The 19,094-nt window shown below is 39.0% G+C and overlaps 1 protein-coding gene across 6 annotated transcripts in view; it reads left to right on the forward strand.

The window, feature by feature from the left end:
* Window positions 1-19,094, forward strand: part of LOC106881904 (voltage-gated inwardly rectifying potassium channel KCNH6) — a 258,767-nt gene that overhangs the window by 226,579 nt on the left and 13,094 nt on the right. For all 6 annotated transcript variants that reach the window (XR_016238608.1, XR_016238607.1, XM_089343317.1 and 3 more), the window contains 6 exons: window positions 1-151; window positions 3,022-3,215; window positions 3,648-3,717; window positions 8,213-8,467; window positions 13,400-13,518; window positions 17,649-17,839. The exon at window positions 1-151 is cut by the window's left edge and continues 14 nt beyond it. Coding sequence is in view for 4 of the 6 variants with exons in the window: in XM_089343317.1 (XP_089199443.1) it covers window positions 1-151; window positions 3,022-3,215; window positions 3,648-3,717; window positions 8,213-8,467; window positions 13,400-13,518; window positions 17,649-17,839 (980 nt within the window). In the remaining 2 variants the exon portion in view is untranslated. The remainder of the gene's footprint in view (window positions 152-3,021; window positions 3,216-3,647; window positions 3,718-8,212; window positions 8,468-13,399; window positions 13,519-17,648; window positions 17,840-19,094) is intronic.

Genomic DNA, 19,094 nt, shown 5'->3' on the forward strand with positions numbered 1-19,094 from the left:
TGTTTGCGAGCTTTGTCAATGAAATTTAAAACAACCCACGTACCACCAGGGGACACACTTGTACACCGAGGCGATGTTTTGACAGGGTTATTTTTTGTTTCAAGGGGCTCAATCGAAATTCTTAGGGATGATATAGTTGTTGCTATTTTAGGTGAGTTGTGGTGTTTTCACTTTTCTCTATCTCCCTCTTTGTACTCACACTTCAACTCATTGATGCTTCAGGCTTGTTTTTGCTGTTGTTGTTGTTGTTGTTGTTGTTGTTCAACTGCATCCTGTAGTGGGCCCTGCTTGAGGAGTGTGGAACCATCTCTTAACCAATATTGTTCTTAGATCAAGGCATCAAGCTGGCAGAACCATTAGCACGCCAGGCAAAATGCTTAGCAGTATTTTGTCTGTCTTTATGTTCTGAGTTCAAATTCTGCTGAGGTTGACTTTGCCTTTCATCCCTTCGGGGTCGATAAATTAAGTACCAGTTGCGTACAGGGATCTATCTAATTGACTGGCCCCCTTCCCAAAAATTTCAGGCATTGTGCCTAGAGTAGAAAAGATTATATTCAAAATTTCATCTGTCTTTATGTTCTGAGTTCAAATTCCGCCAAGGCCAACTTTGCCTTTCATCTTTTCGGAGGTTGATAAATTAAGTACCAGTTGCCTACTGGGTTGATCTAATTGACTGGCCCCCTCCCCCAAAATTTCAGGCCTTGTGCCTAGAGTAGAAAAGAATATTGTTCTTAGATCTAAGGTAGCAAGCTGGCGGAATTGTTAGCGCTCTGGGGAGAATGCTAAGTGGTATTTTGCCTGCCTTTATTCACCGAGATCAAATTCTGCCTAGGTCAACTTTGCCTTTCAGGGTCGATAAATTAAGTACCAGCGAAACACTGGGGTCGATGTAATTGACTAGTCTCCTCCCCAAAAATTTCAGGCTTTGTGTCTATAGTAGAAAGAATTATTGTTATTGGAAGAGGTAGGCCCAGGAAGACTTGGGCTGAGGTGGTGAGGCAAGACCTTCGAACATTGGGCCTCACCGAGGCGATGACTACTGACCGAGACCTTTGGAAATGTGCTGTGCGTGAGAAGACCCGGCAAGCCAAGTGAGATCGTTGCCAGTGCCCCTGGACTGGCTCTTGTGCAGGTGGCACATAAGATGTACCATCTTGAGCGTGACCGTTGCCAGTACCGCCTGACTGGCCTTTGTAGGGTTTTCGACCGAGATCGTTGCCAGTGCCCCTGGACTGGCTCTTGTGCGGGTGGCACATAAAAGACACCATTTCGAGCGTGGCCGTTTTCTTGCGGGTGACACGTAAAAGCACCCACTACACTCTCTGAGTGGTTGGCGTTAGGAAGGGCATCCAGCTGTAGAAACTCTGCCAAATTAGATTGGAGCCTGGTGTAGCCATCCGGTTTCACCAGTCCTCAATCAAATCGTCCAACCCATGCTAGCATGGAAAGCAGACGTTAAACGATGATGATGATGATGATGATGATAGAAATAAGTGGAGGCGCAATGCCCCAGTGGTTAGGGCAGCAGACTTGCAGTCATAGGATTGCGGTTTCGATTCCCAGACCGGGCATTGTGTGCGTTTATTGAGCGAAAACACCTAAAGCTCTACGAGGCTCTGGCAGGGGGTGGTGACGACCCCTGTTGTACTCTTTCACCCCAACTTTCTCTCACTCTTTCTTCCTGTTTCCTATAATGGACTGGCGTCCCATCCAGCTGGGGCGAACACATACGCCATAGAAACCGGGAAACCGGGCCCATGAGCCTGCCTAGGCTTTAAAAAGGACACATAAATTTTTTTTAATTATAGAAATAAAGCTCAGGTTTAGTCTTATTATTCCAGGTAGGAATTATGTGGGTAGCAGGTTACTACCTGTAACCTTAGATATCCACAAGTTTTCAACAGTCCTGCAAGTGCTTAGAACCCTCCTGATAATCCTTGCTGTCTCTAAGAGACAAACCTTTTTGTAGGAGCTCTACTGGGCATTTTAGTTCAATCTCCTTCAGCCATTTGTCTATATCTTGGCTTACTGTTCCCAATACACCAATTATTAAAGGCTGTTTGCATCATCATCATCATCATTATTATTATTATTCTATGTTTGACTTTTGCTTTGTATTTGTACAAGTTGACTCCAAGTCTCATCCAGAGATCTTGAAAGACAAGTTAGAAGTTCAAGTTGGTGTTATGCCTAGGGTGCCATATATTTGGTTTTGCACAATGTATTGTTCTAGAGAATGTTTAAGAAAACATAAAAAATTTATAAGTTTGTTTTAAAATTTTGGATTACTTAGACAGTATTTTACGTACATAGAATATTATTATTATTAAATTCAAATTACGATAGACGTAAACAAAGAAACGAAGTTTGCTTTTAGAAGCGTTGAGATGTCTTAGAAAGTTAAAGAAGTGATTTTAAATTCTTAAACGCAGGATAATACTAATAATATAGCGTGAACAGGATAAACTACCCCTATTTTTTTTTTGCATAATAGGGGTAGTTTATCCTGTTCAGGCTATATTATTATTATAAATACTATTACTTTTTCGTATGTGTATTTCGTGTGCAAGATTCTTGATGTGGATACGTGTGTTGAAAGAAATACAATTAAACCTTGGGAGAGGCATTATGCCGGTAATAAACACACGCACTGGTTCAGCCCTTTATTAATTTATATAGTTTTTTGGAGAGACAAGTTACTGAAGAGATTGCAAGAGTGCAATGAAATTGTTTAACAAAAAACTATATAAATTAATAAAGGACTGAACCAGTGCGTGTGTTTATTACCGGCATAATGCCTCTCCCAAGGTTTAATTGTACCATTACTTTTATTATTATCATTATTATTATTCCACCAAGGTCAACTTTGCCTTTCAGCCTTTCACACTCAATAAAACAAGTTTGGATTTGAAACCGTTATTGCTGTTGTTATTGTTCTTGTCATTGTCGTCGTCGTCATTATTATCGCTCGCAGCAAATCTAAATCCGTTTACTCTTCTGCTATTTTCCTCCTGTTTTCAGGAACTGATGACGTCTTTGGAGAGAACCTATGTAAGCATATGACCATTGGCAAATCCAGTTGTAATGTTCGCGCTTTAACCTATGGTGACCTTCATAAGATTAATCGGGAAGATCTTTTGGACATACTTGATATGTATCCAGAATTTGCTGAAAGTTTTACCAAAAATCTAGAAGTCACATTTGATTTAAGAGATGTTCGTATTCATTTTGTTATTATTTTTATTTATTTTATATATTTTTGTGTTTTTTTTTGTACTCTTTTACTCTTTTACTTGTTTCAGTCATTTGACTGTGGCCATGCTGGAGCACCGCCTCTAGTCGAGCAAATCGACCCCAGGACTTATTCTTTGGAAGCCTAGTACTTATTCTATCGGTCTCTTTTGCCGAACCGCTAAGTTACGGGGACGGAAACACACCAGCATCGGTTGTCAAGTGATGTTGGGGGGGGGGACACAAACACACACACACACACACACACACACACACACATTTAAGGTGGTGCTCCAGCATGGTGGCCGCAGTCAAATGATTGAAACAAGTAAAAAAAAAAAAAATGAAAAGGGGTCTTTACTCTATCTTCTTTAATGCAACATATTAACCAACATTTCTCCTTTTCTTTCTTACAGCATGAATTGGTTGTGAAAATGCCTCAAGAAGAGATGGAATCAGAATTTGCTAAAAGACCTTATTATCGAAGTAAATATCTTCTATCCATTTACCATTAATCTTTAAATCTTTTATTACTGTTGTTTCTTTTATATCTAAATTCTTTTTCATCTATAGTTCTGCTTTTGCACAAACCCCCGACATGTTGACCTATTCTTGCATCTTTCGCTTGAGGCCAAAACTTCCCATGTGTCCCTGAATCTTGCATTATTGAGTGAACAGATTTTGAATGCTTGCATCATGCCCAAATATTAACAAGCTCACCTCAGTAATTTCCTATTACTTACAGCCTATATTTTCTTTACTAAATAAGGCAGTGAGCTGGCAGAACTGTTAGCACACCAGACAAAATACTTAGTAGCATTTCATTTGTCTTTATGTTGTGAGTTCAAATCCTGCTGAGGTCTACTTTGCTGTTCATCCTTTTTGGTTCAGTTGAGCAGTGGGGTCAATGTAATCGACTTACCCCTTCCTGGGGTAATTTTGCTGGACTTGTACCAAAATTTTAACCCATTACTTCCCATAATTCTATTAACTGGAATTTTTTTATGAAACTTTGATTTCTAGCATAAAACAGCCTTAGAAACACACTGGAATGATCAAAATAACATTTTAAATAGAAATAAGCGAGATATTGGGTGAAAAATTAGCAAACCTCATTTGAATATCGGAGAAATATACCTAGTAGATATAGCAAAAAGGTTAGATATGTGTCAATATTGACAGATAATTTTTAAGTGATCTCATATGAGATCACTGGTAGGTAATGGGTTAAGTAAATATTTTCTTTACTAAATAAACTATTTATCTTTGGTTCAATTCCTTGCTCTTTCCCTTCTTCATGAGATGGGTTAGTTCCACAAAGAGCCATTTTCTTGGTTTCTCTGGCATAAACATATTCCTCCCTGGATGGCACACCTGTCCATTGCAGGATTACTCATTTTTACCTGGACTGGAGCAACATAAAATGAAGTGTTTTACTCAAGAATGCAATACATCAACCGGTCCAGGAATCGAAACCACAATCTTACAATCATGAGTCCAACACCCCTAACTACTGAGCCACGAGACAATGATAACTATTTCGAAAATTCACTGATTAACTATAATACTCATCTCTTGAGTGTAATAATTTATTTACTAATCCTTTAAGAAATAAAGAAAATTGGCTGTTGGTAATAAGAAAATCCCTTCCCCTCAAATCCATTATTCTCTAAACATCATCCTTCTCGCATTCTGCTTCACTTGTATTCTCCCTTCAACACAGGTTGGACCCAATATTAACTTCTAAGCCTTTAATATGCTTGGTGGTGTATTATGGTTGTAAAATGAAATTACTGTGTCCCTACCAGCAGTTATTCTCTCTTCAATAGTGTCTCTTCTACAACATCATACCATCACCTCAGCTCTTCACCAATATCTTCTCTTCATCTCTGCAGCATTCTTCCAAGACTGATGTCTGCCATCACTTTAGATTCCTGTTACTTGACTTCATTTGCCTCATCATCATTTAATGTCCATTTTTCATGCTGGCATCGGTTAAATGGTCTGAGAGGACCCAGCAAACCACTTGTTTACATTTTGTAACTTGATTAGTTCACATAACTCCATAAGGAGCATAGAGTCGGTTTCCTGGTTTCTCTGGCATGTCTATTCCTCTGTGGATGGGACACCAGTCTGATACAGGACAACTCATTTTTGCCAGCTGAGCAGGCTGGAGCATTGTGAAATGAAGTCTTTTGCTCAAGAACACAACACATTGCATGGTCTAGGAATTGAAACTACAACCTTACAATCATGAATACAACACCCTAACCACTAAGCCATGCACCTCCACATTGTGTAACTTACAGGGTAGAAAAAGAACAAGAAAATGCAAAAAAGGGGGAAAAACCCCTTGTCTGAGTTGGGGGAGTATTTGATAGGGAGAGAGCTGGCTTTGTGTCTAGGAGATGTATGGCTATCCCATATTATATAAGGGTGGGAGCAGCTGAGAAGATGATAAGATGGCTGTTATCAGATAGGGTATCAGAGTAAACCGTCAAGGAGCAAGAGAGGATACAGATAGGGGCCAGAGCAAACCCTCAAGGAGCTAGATAGGACAAGGGCAACAGAGCAGGGGAAAGAAGTGGGCTATTAGAGTGTGAGGGGAGAGAAACAAATGGTTTCAACTTATTTTTCATTATCGTTGTCATTCATTCTTTCACACGTTGCAGTCAGGTCCTCTACTTCAGCTTCAAGTCAACATCAAAGCGTGTTTATTTCCTTATACATTGTCTCAAGTACAAATGGCAACATACAACATCAAAAGGGCAGGGGTGAATCCATGTCCTGTCTCTTTACAGTTCTTCTTTCCATTTCGTGTTTGTTTGGTCTCCGATGTTTTCTATAAACTACAGTGTATTTTAAATTTTGCTATCGATTAAGTATTTATTGATCATTTTGTTCTGGAATTAAAACGAAGTATTGTGGCATCATTTTCATTCTCTAATTGTCTAGGTTTAGTTAATCTTCTGATAAACAATTAGTGAAAGCTTTCATTTGGAAATATTTTCTTTCTACCATGTTATTATTATTTGCTTTGTTTATTCATTTATTGATTTTTTTTATTTAATATATAAAGGAAATCAATTTTCTGGTATTTAAATTAATAGTTATCATTTTTATTTAGTTTTATTCTTATTTACCTTTACGTTAATTCATTAATTATGTCATTGATTTGGTCATTTAATTATGCATTTTAATCATGTATTTATTTATTGTGGTCATCAGGCCTGGCTGTGTGGTTAAGAAACTTGCTTTGTAAATGTGTGATTTTAGGTTCCATCTCATGGCACAGCAGCTTGAGCAAGTGTCTTCTATTAAAGCCCTGGGCCTTGTGAGGGAATTTGCTAGACAGAAACTATGTGGAAGCCTGTTGTGTGTGTGTGTGTTTGTTCCCTCATCCCCCCTCTGTCTTTCTCTCATTCTCTTCCTCTTCTTTCTCTCTCCCTCTCTTATTTTCTCTCTTCCTTCACCCTCTCTCTCTTCCTTCACTCTTTCCTACACTTTCTCTTCCTTCCCTCACTCTCTCTCTCCCACACTCTATTCCTTGACTATTTCTCTCTTCCATCCTCCCCACCCTCTCTCTCTCTCTCTGTATATTTCTGTGCATCTGTGTGCTTGCTTGCTTCCAGTGCATAAACGTACTGTTGCTCAAACAGCTGACCCTGATCATCTCATTCCAGTTTGTCTGTGGGTCTATGGGTCTGCATATCTGTCTGTATGTGTGTATGCATTTGCTTCTGGGTCTTTATGTCTGTCTGTCTACATTTGTCTGTGTGTACATTTGTTTGTGGGTCTCTTGTCTTGTGGCACTCCGTCGCTTACGACGTTGAGGGTTCCACTTGATCCGATCAACCGAATACTTGGGGTCGATTTTTTCGACTAAAGGCGGTGCTCCAGCATGGCCACAGTCAAATGACAAACAAGTAAAAGAGTAAATATAAATACATTTATTATATCAAGGGTTATTACTACATGTAAATGCTTCATGTTGTTATGGGACTCTGAAGTCAAACTACTTTAATAAATATACATGGCACTGAAAGCAGGGGAATGCAACATGGAAGCTGCCTTTTAAAACCAGATTTGGTCGCAAATCATTAATGATTTCATGGTTAGCGTACATAATACACTTTCCAATTGTCGGTGCAAACATATATATATGTATATGTGGTGTCTTCTGTTGCTTTAACTTAATGTTGTCATCATTGTTGTTGCTGGTGTTGTTGTCGTCATCACTACAAGCAAACGATCGTTAGCAGTTATGCAATTATTGTGATTCAAACAGACTGTAATTGTGACCTGCTTTCATTTCCAATTTTTCACACACGTCTCACTAACACCCTTAAGAAAGGCATGAACATCTTCCATTCCCTCATTTCTTGTCATCTAAAATTTAACCCTCAGATGTCATTCTGTCATTTCATAATTTCTCATAAAACTAATCTGTTTGTTTTTCCTTCTTTTCTTTTTCCTTCTTAAATTAACCCTTTGGCATTTAATCCATATCAGACCCAAATATTCTACATGTTTTATGTTTAAGCTGGTCAGATCCAGTTTCTCACACCTACTCTACAACATCATTCTAAAAGAAAAACAATCACACCTTTATCATAAATCTTTAAGCTACAAGATAATGTATAATTAATTTACAAAAATGTGAATGAATATTACATATGACGGTAATCTGAATGCTAAAGGGTGAAATTGATCAATATTTTACTGCTTTATATTACATAGACTTTATTTAAAATAACCAATTGCTTATCTAACTAATTAACTAATTAATTCATTCTAACAGTACCCTAAAGCATGTTTAGCCACACACTGCACTGTTTTTGGAACCCAATCCCTACCCCTTTTCCAACATATTTTCACGATGTTTCACTTCAAAGCTTATTATTAGAAACTTTAAAACTTGTTTTTGTTTCATATTTATCTAACCCAACTAATGGATATTAATTTTGGGCAAAAAAAAAAGTCTTTTCTTGCTTCCCAGAGATATTACGGAATGAAAAAGCTTGTCGACGAGATAGACGATTACGGCATCGGTCGAGTCAGGAGACGGAACCGGGCCTCTCTTATGAGTCCAGTGATGAAGAGATCAGAGAGAGTGGTGCTGGAATTCTAGAGTTTTCACCAGCAAAAGCGGGCCAAGATGTAACGCCCGCCAACTTTGATTTCCAGCCGAGAGACAAAGAGAAGAAGCTGAGTTCAGGGTTCCCTTACATTGCAGGTATTTAGTATTCTGTGAAATAATGGATAAAAAAACATGCCAAACCTTGATCATGAACTATTTTGTTTTTTGTTTCAGCTATTGATTGATCTGTCGATTGATTGGTTTATAATTAGGATCTGTTATAAAACAAAGGTTTATTTATGGTTGTGTGGCCCAGAAATTTCATTTCACTTCATGCAACCTTGTAGTTCTTGGTTCAAATGCCCCTGGTATGATGAGTTGTTGATCGGGTAGTACCCGTATAGTCTCAGCTTCATCATGTAATACATATATCATCATCATCATCATCGTTTAACGTCCGCTTTCCATGCTAGCATGGGTTGGATGATTTGACTGAGGACTGATGAAACCAGATGGCTACACCAGGCTCCAATCTGATTTGGCAGAGTTTCTACAGCTGGATGCCCTTCCTAACGCCAACCACTCCGAGAGTGTAGTGGGTGCTTTTACTTGCCACTGGCACGAAGGCCAGTCAGGAGGTACTGGCAACGGCCACGCTCGAAATGGTGTATTTTATGTGCCACCCGCACAAGAGCCAGTCCAGGTGCACTGGCAATGATCTCGCTCGAAAATCCTTACACATGTCACGGGCACAAGTGCCAGAAAAGCAACGCTGGGCAGAGGTGCTATCCTGATTTCACTTTCGCTTTCCCCAACAGGTCTTCACAAACTGAGTTTCGTGTCCAATGAAGGAGACGACGTTGGCATGGGTGCCAGTTGTCGAATTTAGTTTGATTTCGGTTTCACTTGCCTCAACAAGTCTTCGCAAGTAGAGTTTAGTGTCAGAGTGAGGGCATGTCATTGATGAGGTTGCAAACAACAACAAAAGGACTCTGACAGAGAAAACCAACAACTGATTAATTGTTCAATCAACACTTTAAAATACACACACACAAATGTTATCACTGACACATACCTAGTGTATGTATTTTGTTTAAACATTCATTGGCTGAAGAATAGTCCCCTGGGAAACATACCATCACAACACTGAATGTTAAAGAACATGGAATGTCTCTGACCAAGTGGAACGACTTGTCCCAAAGGTGAACCAGGAGGGCAGATATCAATATTTTGTTTGTCACTTTAGCTCATTAGCGCCATACACCTAACTCACCTGGAAACGAACCATAGTGCTGGTCATAGCCAAATATGTAAATTCTATATGCTGATGTGCAGCACATATGAAACAAAATTAAATCTTGAATTAAAAGTAGTTCTGGCAGAACTGTTGTTACACTGAACAAAATGCTTGGTGATGTTCTGAGTTCAAATCCCACTGAGGTCGTCTTTGTCTTTCATGTTTCGGGATCGATGAAGTAAATATCAGTACCAGTTGAGTACTGGGGTCAATGTAATTGACAGTCCTATTCCACAAGACTTCAAGCCTATAATAGAAAAGATTATTATTATCATTATTATTATTGTCAGAAAAACAAAATTTGTTCTAGATCTTTGTTTCCAAAGTTCAAATCTTGCTGAGGCCAACATTATCTTTTATCTTTTCAAAAGTACCAGTCAAGTACTGTGGCCAGTGGCATCGATTAATGCCCCCACTCCATCAGAAGTGTTGGTCTTCTGCCTAAATTAGAAACAATTATTATTATTATTATTATTATTATTATTATTATTATGGTGGTGAGCTGGTAGAATCGGTAGCGCGCCAGGCAAAATGCTTAACGAAATGCTTAGCTTACAGTTCAAATTCCACCAAGGTTGACTTTACCCTTCCTCCTTTTGGGGGTCAATAAATTAAGTACCAGCTGAGTATTGGGGGGTCAATGTAGTTGGCAAGTCGCCTTCCCTAAAATTTCAGGCCTTGTGCCTATAGTAAAAAGAATCTTTTTACTATACATTATTATTATTATTATTATTATTATTATTAAGGTGGTGAGCTGGCAGAATCATTAGCACATCAATGCTTAGCTTAGAGTTCAAGTTTTACGAAGGTCGATTTTGCTTTTCGTCCTTTCGGGGTCAATAAATTAAGTACCAGTACTGTAGTTGATGTAATTGACTTCCCTAAAATTTCAGGCCTTGTGCCTATAGTAGAAAGGAGTTTTATTATTATTATTATTATTATTATTATTATTATTATTATTATTATTATTAAGGTGGTGAGCTGACAAAATCGTTAGCATGCCAGGCAAAATGCTTAGCTCAGAGTTCAAGTTCAGCCGAGTTAGTACCAGTGAAACACTGGGGATCAATGTAATCGACTAGCCCCCTCCCCCAAAATTTCAGGCCTTGTGCCTTTTGTAAAAAGGATTATTATTATTATTGAGATGGCAGACTAGAAGAATCATTAGCATGCCAGACAAGAATGCCAAGCAGCATTTCATCCATCTTTATATTCTGATCTCACAATTCTGCCTAGGTTGACTTTGCCATTCATCCCTCCTGGGTCAATAAAATAAGTACCAGCTAAGCATTGGGGTTGATGGAATCAACTTACCCACTCCCCTAAAATTGCTGGCCTTGTGCCAAAATTAGAAACTATTATTACCTCTGCTTTGGTGGAGGTATTGTTTTCAGTTATGTTTGTTTGTCCGTAGACAAGATATCTCAAGAACTGCTGGATGGATTCAGATGAAACTTTCAGGGATGTTTGACCTCATGACTGGCACGATCTGATTAAATTTTGGGATTGATCCAGTACTGGACAAAGATTCTGGATTATTTTTCCAGTCTTTTTACTTAATTTTTGAGAGCGGTCAGGTTCGTTTTTCATATTCTCGTTTGTGAGAGCAGTCAAATTTATTTCAGATGTTCTCATTTTAAAAATCATCTCTGGCTAATCGTTGAGAGGACATAGGTGTTGCCATGGCAGAGGTTTGTGCTCTCTGAGTGTACTTGTTAATATTGATATTATTAAACACAAGGTTTAACCTCACTGAGTTTCCAAATATTTTAACTTCTCCGCATGATATTACAAAGCTGGTTCTTTTTTTTTTACTTTTTACTCCAAATGAGAAGTTTTTTTAATGTTCTGTTTTTCCATTAATACTAATGTTTTAGTCCTGTTTGACTTCCACCACTATCATCCAAATAGATCCAATATTTTGGCAGTTTTTGCAATTTTGTGATTTTTATTAACTTGTTTTCTGTTTTCTTTCCACACAAAAAGTTTGATATTTTTTGACAATTTGAAATCACACTTATTAACAAACTAACATTTAAAATCCAGTATTAGTTGGTACACTGTTAATCAAGACTATGAAATAATTGTGGTTGTGTATACATACAAGCATTAAATGCATATGCACATGCACCTGCACACACACTAATCAAAGCATACAGTATTATATATCCATTACAGCTGATCCTACCAATCAGTTTTGCAAGACATACCAACATCAGTAGTCAAGCTGTGGTAGGTGGACAAACATACACACACACACGCATATATATATATATATATATATATATATATATATATATATATATATATATATATATATAGTGAGTTCAAAAAAAGAAAAACGACAAAAAAAAACAAAAAACAACAACGCGAGGATGTGATGCAGATATTGTGTTACTGGACGCTCAGGAAAGGAAAGAAAGAGAATTTGACGTTTCAAGTGGAGCTATATATATATATATATATATATATATATATATATATATATATATATATATGTATATATATGTATATATACACACATACACACACATATATATGTATATATACACACATACACACACATATATATGTATATATACACACATACACACACACGCATATGTATATATATATACACACACACACACAAACACACACACATATATATATATATATATACGATGGGCTTCTTTTAGTTTCCATCTACCAAATCCACTCACAAGGCTTTGGTCGACCTGAGGCTATAGTCTTAAAAGACACTTGCCCAAGGTTCCACACAGTGGGACTGAACCCAGAACCATCTGGTTGGTAAGCAAGCTACTTACCACACTGCAATACCTGCGCATATATATATATATATATATATATATATATATATATATATGGAGTATGTGAAGACACATGGCATAGTGGTTAGGGTATTTGACTCATAAATGTAAGACTGTGAGTTCAATTTCTGGTGGCATTTTGTGACCTTGAGCAAGATACTTTATTTCACCTTATTTCTCCAGTTCACTCAACTGGCTAAAATGGGTTGTACTTGTAATTCAAAGGGCCAGTCTTGTGACATTCTGTGTCTCGCTGAGAACTACAATAAGGGTACACATGTCTATGGAGTGCTCAACCACTTCCACGTTAATTTCACGAGCAGGCTGTTTGGTTGATCGGATCAGCCGGAACCCTTGTCATCATAACCGACGGAACGCCACATATATGTAGTAAAAGTAAAGTACCTTCCCAAGTCATATAGACGAACTCCCATCTGGACGAGATGCTGGTCCTTCGCAGGGACTGGAACATCATCATCATCATCATCATCGTTTAACGTCCGCTTTCCATGCTAGCATGGGTTGGACGATTTGATTGAGGACTGGTGAAACCGGATGGCAACACCAGGCTCCAATCTAATTTGGCACAGTTTCTACAGCTGGATGCCCTTCCTAACGCCAACCACTCAGAGAGTGTAGTGGGTGCTTTTACGTGTCACTCGCACGAAAACGGCCACACTCGAAGCATTTTGATCAAGAACACTGTCCGTTCCAGGAATTGAAACCACAATCTTATGATCGTGAGTACAACACCCTAACCACTAAGCCACGTGCCTCCATATATACATATATTTATAAATTATGAGTTAGAGGTTATGCAACCGTCTAAGAGATAAATGTATCTGTAGGCACTACTGGTGGTATTACCTCACTATGTATAAGGTTGGTAATTTAAATGGTAAAACATGGTTTAATATATTCAGATTTCTTTTCTTATCTGAATATATATATATATATATGTTGATTCTATTTATGTTTCAGGTGCTTTATCTAGTGTGAATACTTTAGTTAACGTGGTCACAGGGCGACACGATTCCACAAAAAAAAGCCAGGAAACAGCACCTTTATTGCAGGAGTTGAGTGCAAGTCCTGAAACTCAGGTAAGAATCTCATCTTCTCAGTCTTACATTTTTCTCCGTATTACTAACCCTACTCCTGACAAATTTCAGGTCTTGTGGCCTTAGTAGAAAAGAACATTATTATTATTTTTATTATTAAGGTAGCGAGCTGGCAGAATCATTAGAAGGCAATGAGCTGGCAGAATCGGTAGCACGCCGGGCGAAATGCTTAGTGGTATTTCGTCTGCCGTTACATTCTGAGTTTGAATTCCGTCAAGGTCAACTTTGCCTTTCATCCTTCAGGGTCGATAAATTAAGTACCAGTTACACACTGGGGTCGATGTAATCAACTTAATCCCCTTGTCTGTCCTTGTTTGTCTCCTCTATGTTTAGCCCCTTGTGGGCAATAAAGAAATAAGAATCGTTAGTGGACCAGGCAAAATGCTTAGCGGTATTTCATCTGTCTTTATGTACTGAGTTCAAATTCCATCCAGGCTGACTTCGCCTTTCATCCCAATTACTGGGGGCTGATGTAATCAACTAGTCGCCTCTTGCCAAATTTCAAGCCTTGGATGAAGCAATGCACTGCAACAGCGCATGGCCCCTTAACTGACCTGATGCATAATCTTGTAGCTTTGAAAATTCAACAATGTAACTGTTTGTTTTTAGAATGACATTGTAGGGTAGGTATGAGAGGCTGGATCCAGTCAGTTTGAACATAAAACAGGTGTGATATGAAAGGATTATTATTATTAAGTTGGTAAGCTGGCAGAAGGATTAGCATACTGCGCAAAATGCCTAGCATCATTTTGTCTTTCTTTACATTCCGAGTTCAAGTTCTGCCAAGATCAACTTTGCCTTTTATCCTTCCAGAGTTGATAAAATGTGTAGCAGGCGAGTACTAGGATCCGTGTAATCAACTTGTCTGCTCCCACTTGTCTGCTCCCACCAAAAGGTTTATTACTTCTGCCTTAGTGAAGGCGGAGGTACTGTTTTCAGTCATGTTTGTTTGTTTGTCCGCAGACAAGCTATCTCAAGAACCGCTGAATGGATTCTGATGAAACTTTCAGGGATGCTTGGCCTCGTGACTGGTAAAAACTGATGAGATTTGGGGATTATATAAGTACTGGGGTTGATTCATTCGAGTAAAAGTTCTTCCAAGCAGTGCCCCAGCATGGTCGCAGTCTAATGACTGAAACGAGTAAAAGCTATTAAAATTCTTGAACCAGAGAGCAACTGGTACGTGTTCCAGATTGCAACAAGAGCCAAGGGAGATCACTCCTCAATAGTTAGAAAGCACAGAACGTGACGAGTTATCTCCCTTATTATCATTTAACGTGCTCTTTCTATGCTAGCTCGGGTTGGACGGTTTGATTGTGTGCTTTGGCGTGGCTTCTATGACTGGATGTCCTTTCTAACGGCTATCAATTTACAGAGTGTACTGATGCCTCTTATGAAACACCAGCACTTGTGAGGCCCCTCCAAGTGACTTGCAAAACAACTGAGAGGTGGGGAGGTTTTATGCCAGGTGAAAGAGGGACAGGAACAGGTGTCTTACTATAGAGGAGATACATGGCTACTCCAGTTGGTAAAGAGAGGAAAAGGATAAGAGTGTTGAAAGAAAGAAGTGATGGCATGTAGAGGCCCCCTTCTCTGTTCCCTCTACACTTGTGGTGCATTTAGGGCCAGGGAAGCTTTAATAGCATTGGTAAAGCCCCTATAGCTGCCGTATGTTGTCATGTCAATGACCCTATAACATGTATAATGAGTTGAGCCAGTGTGAATTGATGGATTTTCTTCATCTTTCTAATTAATTCGCTTGATTGTAATGACATCTTGTATAATTAATCCAGCTAATCTGTAAGTCAAAGTTCACCCCAGGAGGATTTAAGTAAGATTTAATTATGTGGTAAAGGCAAGGCAATATTAGCTCAATAACAAATATCATTTTAATCATTTCGGTTTGTAAAGAACACAGCTCTGAGCATATACTCTAGTTGAAGCTGCATCAACCCATTAACATTTAAACTGGCCATATTCCACCTGTTTTATATTCAAACTGACTGGATCCAGCCTCTCATACCTACCCTACAATGTCATTCTAAAAACAAACAGCTACATCGTTGAATTCTCAAAGCTACAAGATTATGCATCAGGGTCAGTTAAGGGGCCATGCGCTGTTGCAGTGCATTGCTTCATCCACCATTTGTCGGTATCTATTCGGCTTTTCCTGTACAACCCTCCTAGCAGTTTTCCAGTGAGTTCTTGTTTCCAAAAAATACTTTCTTGTCCAACTATAATCATACAGCATGTGGCTGACCAACATGAATCATAACCCCCAGCTAGATCCTCAGAGAAGAGAACATGGTACCTAGGATCTGACTCAGTTAATTGAGCAACATAACCAAAGCATAAATGTAGATGCTCCTGAACCATACAAGTAACAGGACGCATCCCAGTTTCTTGAGTACAGTTGTTGATTGGCTATAAAATCCAACCAATCATAGTTTACAATCCTGGTGCCGAAGAGGTTCATGGAGCCCTTAAATGCTCTGGACAGTGTCCAAGTCTTACAAGTGTAGAGCAAGAGAAGGAGAATCGGTGACCTGAAGATCTGAATCTTTGTCTTCCTGTTCAGGTACCAACAGCGTTGAGCACCCTCGTTCAGTGAGTTTGCAACTGCAGCAGCATGCGCAAGTCGTCTTAGATTATGCATAATTAATTGTGGCAAAGACAATAATACCAAACAGGGATCATACTGTTATAAACTCTTCCTTAGTTCCATCTGAGACTATTTTGGTAAAGGCTGCCCCTGTTGCTATGTTAATAACCCTATGGCACATATGATGAGCTGAGCCAGTGTGTATCAATGGATTTTTTTTATCTTGGTTGTAAGGACAAATCTTTGCTTAGTTCCATCTGGGACTGAAAATACATGATACGTCTTTATGAGTGGTCATAACTTGATGGATGTCTAATCTTTGCAAAGAGTCATCATCATATTCCTTCATAATTGACTAAATTCAATGCTTACTTGCAGAAAATTGTCTGCTTGGGATGGTATTTTACCAAAAATGTAGAAATATGCCAGAAATATACTCCCGGTAGAATTTACTTGGGTTCTTAGACATGTTGTCCGAGGAAGGTATCCCATAAGATTTTAAAAGACATTTAGTGAGAGAGATAGTTTGTTCCTTCTCGATCTGTGCCTGGCTCATAAGGGCTGGTTTCCCAGTTTCATTGGTGTATAGGTTCTCCACCTCAACAGAACGCCGGTCCGTCGCAGGTGGGCTTCCACGAGGTTACTGTTGACCAAATACAGTCATCAGGTGTTAGTTGATCCAGGGCTATATTTGAAGACACTTACCCAAATTGCTGAGCAGTAGGTGAGACTGAAACTGAAACAATGTGGCTGGAAAGTGAGTCTCTTTACACAGCTATAATACACACACGCACACGCTGCCAGGGATCAGTCGCCATCTCTCTCTTTTGGACCATCATCAAGAGGGATGTAACTCTGATATTATTGAATTTTCTCCCTTAGTTACTACTATAGGTCACTTAAATGTCATCTGCTGTTTGATGTGTTATGCGTTGTTGAACATTTTCCTCTGTCAGTAATATCTAGTAATATTACACCTGTCAAAAACCTTCTTCTAGTCCCAAAATTCCAGAAATATTGGTTTTCTTTTTAGGTAAAAATTTCTCATGCAATTGACTCGCTAGGAAGATGACATCTGTGATAACCCTACTTTTTCTGAACAAAAGGCTAAGCTGCATATCATCATCATCATCATCATTTAACGTCTGTTGCCCATGCTGGCATGGGTTGGACGGTTTGACCAGGGCTGGCACACTGGAAGGCTGCACCAGACTCCAGTCTGATTTCGCATGGTTTTCTATGGTTGGATGCCCTTCCTTACACCAACCACTCCAAGTGTCTAATGGGTGCTTTTATATACCATTTGCATGACACCGGTATCTGCTACAACTCACACACGGTATAATACCAAAGGACTCAGTCATTTGTCATTTTCTCCATGATGCCCAAAACTCAAAAGGTGCTTTTCATGTGACACTGGCATCGGCCGGCTTGCATTTAGATTAATTCCATTCCAGATCAGATTGTATTATGATGTTCCTCATGTAAATATTATTTTCTCTTTTGTCAGCACAAAGTGACATCTTCATCAAGTGTACCAAAATCTACGTCGAGTATGACTCTACCAGTGTCTACGTCGTCCAGCCATTCCCAGTTCGACGAGCATCAGCCTTCAGGAAGAGGTGGTGCTGATTCACAAACAGCGATGGTAGGACACACAAGTCCGTTGGATGTGGAAAGGAGATTGGAGGATATGACAAGGTTATTATCATCTATTATTATTATTATTGAGTGAGATGGCCATGCATGTCATCAAAGTGACACTGGGGTAAAATATACGAAGCCCAGTATACCCATCATGACTACCCGTCTGATAAGGGTACACCAGGCACATGCATCACAACCATACATGCGCGATATGATGATCCCATATCAAGATAAACAGCACATGACCTTGCAGGTGGGGGCCCAGTTAGAATTTTCTTCAGGTCGAGTAGCCCATCCCATTCAAAAGGTCCTTGAATAAGGTTTGTTTAAGGATGTTAAGCAAAACACCCATGTTTCCAAAGGTGAATTATTCAAACCCCAAAGAATTCCTCTCAACACATGGCTATGATGCTTCCCTGACTACTTCTACTCATGATCAGAGATGCACATATCGTCAGCCACCAAGGGACATGCTTAACTGGTTAAGGTCAAACAACTGACAAGCAAATCTGTGGTATTGAGCAGAATATTTGCTGTAGCCCATCTCTTTATACCAAGACAAAACAATGTACATGATAACACTTCCAATCAGTTAAGATCAGAAGCCATGAGAGCAACTGCCTGGTACTGCATCAGTGCGTTGTTGTTATTATTATTATTATTATTACTTAAACCTGCAAGCTAGCATTACTCTGCCAGACAAAATGCTTAGCAGTGTTTCCTCTGTCTTTACGTTTTGAGTTCAAATTCTGCCAAGATTGACTTTGCCATTCATCCATTTGGGGTCAGTGAAACAAGTAGCATTCAAGCACTGAGATCAATGTAATCAATTAGTCCCCTCCCCTAAAATTTCAGGCCTAGTGCCTAAAGTAGAAAGGATTATTATTATCATTATTATTATTATTATTAAAGTGGTGAGCTGCCAGAATCATTAGCATGCTCGGCAAAATACTTACCGGCGTTTCATCCTTCCTTACATTCTCAGTTCAAATTCTGCAGAGGTGCAGGAGTGGCTGTGTGGTAAGTAGCTTGTTTACCAACCACATGGTTCTGGGTTCACTCCCACTGCGTGGCACCTTGGGCAACTGTCTTCTACTATAGCCTCAAGCTGACCAAAGCCTTGTGAGTGGATTTGGTAGGCGGAAACTGAAAGAAGCCCGTCGTATATATATATATATATATATATATATATATATATATATATATATTTGTATATGTTTGCTTAGTGGCATTTCTTCCAGTTTTATGTTCTGAGTATAAAATTGACATATTTCAAACATGACATTTCTCAACAAAAGACAGAGAGGTG

The sequence above is a fragment of the Octopus bimaculoides genome, chromosome 27, assembly GCF_046866305.1.
Source record: "Octopus bimaculoides isolate indiv1 chromosome 27, ASM4686630v1, whole genome shotgun sequence".
In the NCBI taxonomy this organism is placed as follows: Eukaryota; Metazoa; Mollusca; class Cephalopoda; order Octopoda; family Octopodidae; genus Octopus; species Octopus bimaculoides.